The sequence below is a fragment of the Herpailurus yagouaroundi genome, unplaced genomic scaffold, assembly GCF_014898765.1.
Source record: "Herpailurus yagouaroundi ecotype Mexico unplaced genomic scaffold, PumYag 246, whole genome shotgun sequence".
Classification (NCBI taxonomy): domain Eukaryota; kingdom Metazoa; phylum Chordata; class Mammalia; order Carnivora; family Felidae; genus Herpailurus; species Herpailurus yagouaroundi.
In genome coordinates, this window is record NW_024412463.1 from 11225307 (window position 1) to 11227070 (window position 1764).

The 1764-nt window shown below is 58.5% G+C and overlaps 1 protein-coding gene across 3 annotated transcripts in view; it reads left to right on the plus strand.

Moving 5' to 3' along the window:
- LSM14B (LSM family member 14B) overlaps positions 1-1764 on the plus strand; it is a 10745-nt gene that overhangs the window by 5820 nt on the left and 3161 nt on the right. For 2 of the 3 annotated variants that reach the window (XM_040459835.1, XM_040459833.1), the window contains 3 exons: positions 700-867; positions 1117-1194; positions 1417-1578. In XM_040459835.1, the coding sequence (XP_040315769.1) occupies positions 700-867; positions 1117-1194; positions 1417-1578 (408 nt within the window). The remainder of the gene's footprint in view (positions 1-699; positions 868-1116; positions 1195-1416; positions 1579-1764) is intronic. The other variant, XM_040459834.1, reaches the window with a different exon arrangement.

The following is a 1764-nucleotide window of genomic DNA, read 5'->3' on the forward strand; positions in this document are numbered from 1 at the left end:
GGGGGGGGGGGGGGGGACGGACCAGTGTGGGTGGCGTGCCCTCTCCCCCTTCCTGCCTCAGAGGACACCTCGGGAGCTGGGACCTCCTCCGAGGGCTGAGACTGCAGTGTTGTAGGGACAGACTCTGGTACGGCCCCACCACCAAGGGCAGCCTGGGAGCCTTCATCTCTTCAAGATGCACTGCTTTTCTGTAGTCGGGTCTTATCACATTCTTTTTGGTTTTGTTATGCCTCAAGCAGAAACGACCGCGTTCTAGAGTTTAACTTTAAAGAATGACCGTTTACTAGAAGATCCCAGACTGGGATGGTTCTTGTCCAGCGTGGACCAGAACAAAACAAATTCCCAGACCGTGAATTTGCCAGCATCTTGGAACCAAGGAGCCCCCTCGGGCTTAGAGCTTGTGTGGTTTTTTGGAAAGCTGTTTTCTAAACCACCTGGGAAGTGTTCGTTTCTGGCAGGGTGTTTTGTCTCCTCGGGGTTACCTAGGTTGGGGATCGGGGGCTCAGGGCTCCCTGGTGAGCTGGCCTTGTGGCCGCCAGGCTAGTCACGGGAGGGGATGGTCCGGGAGGCTCTGCCAGACTTGGGAGAGTCTCGAGGTGGTGCCTTCAACTGCCCGGCCTGCCACCCCGAGGGAGGGGCTGGAGGGCCGTGAGGTTTTCTCCTCTCTGGTCTTCAGCGCTCCTTCCCTTCCCATCTCAGGAGCTGGTTTTCCATCCGTCCCAGTCGGCAAGAGCCCCATGGTGGAGCAGGCCGTCCAGACTGGTTCTGTCGATAACCTGAATGCCAAAAAGCTGTTACCTGGCAAGGCCACCGTGGGGATGCAGCTGAACGGGCGCCCGGCCCAGCCGGGCGGCAAGACCACCAGCGGTACTTGTCCCTTCCCGTCCTGGTGTCCGCTTCACCGCCTCAGAGTGGCGCCCTGCTTCCTGGGGTTCTCTTTTCTGTCTTCTTCCTTTTTCATTCAAAAGCCCGCACCCCCTGCCCCCCATCGTAAACACCGCGTGTTCTCGCAGGGCCTGCCCTTGCTGCGTGGCCCCTGTGCTAGCGCCACCCCGCTTCCGTCGCTGGGCTCTGCTTCGGTGGGCGCTTGCCTTACTCTTTCCTTTTGCGCCTTAGATGTAGTTCAGCCGACAGCTGTGCAGAGTCAAGGGCAGGTGAACGACGAGAACAGAAGACCTCAGAGGAGGAGATCAGGTAACAGCTGTTGTTGCCACCTGAGTTCCGGGGAGCCGCGGGCCACCCGGCTGTGCACCGCTTCTCTGCTCGCCCCTCTGCTTGGCCTCTGTGGGTGATGGCTTTGGGGTGCTGGGGCTCAGTGTCCGCTTCCGTGTGCCTTGTCCCCTCTTCGTCACCCATCTCACTGGAGTAATGTCAGCTCGGCGGCTCACCAGTCACGGCTTTCCTTCCTTCCCCCAGGGAACAGACGAACGAGGAATCGCTCCAGAGGGCAAAACCGCCCGACTAACGTCAAAGAGAACACGATCAAATTTGAAGGCGACTTTGATTTTGAGAGTGCAAACGCCCAGTTCAACAGAGAGGAGCTGGACAAAGAGTTTAAGAAGAAACTGAATTTTAAAGGTGTTTGGCATTATGCAGAGGGTGCCCTCCCCACCAAGGAGTGTCTGTAGCTGCAGGTGCAAGACAGATGGGTGGGGGCGGGGCAGGTGTGGAAGCGGCGCCATCTAAGGAATTCCTGAGTGAGGACGAGGTTTGGGGTAATGTGCAAACTGCTCGTGGGTGAGGAGCAAGCTACACGGCCGGGGG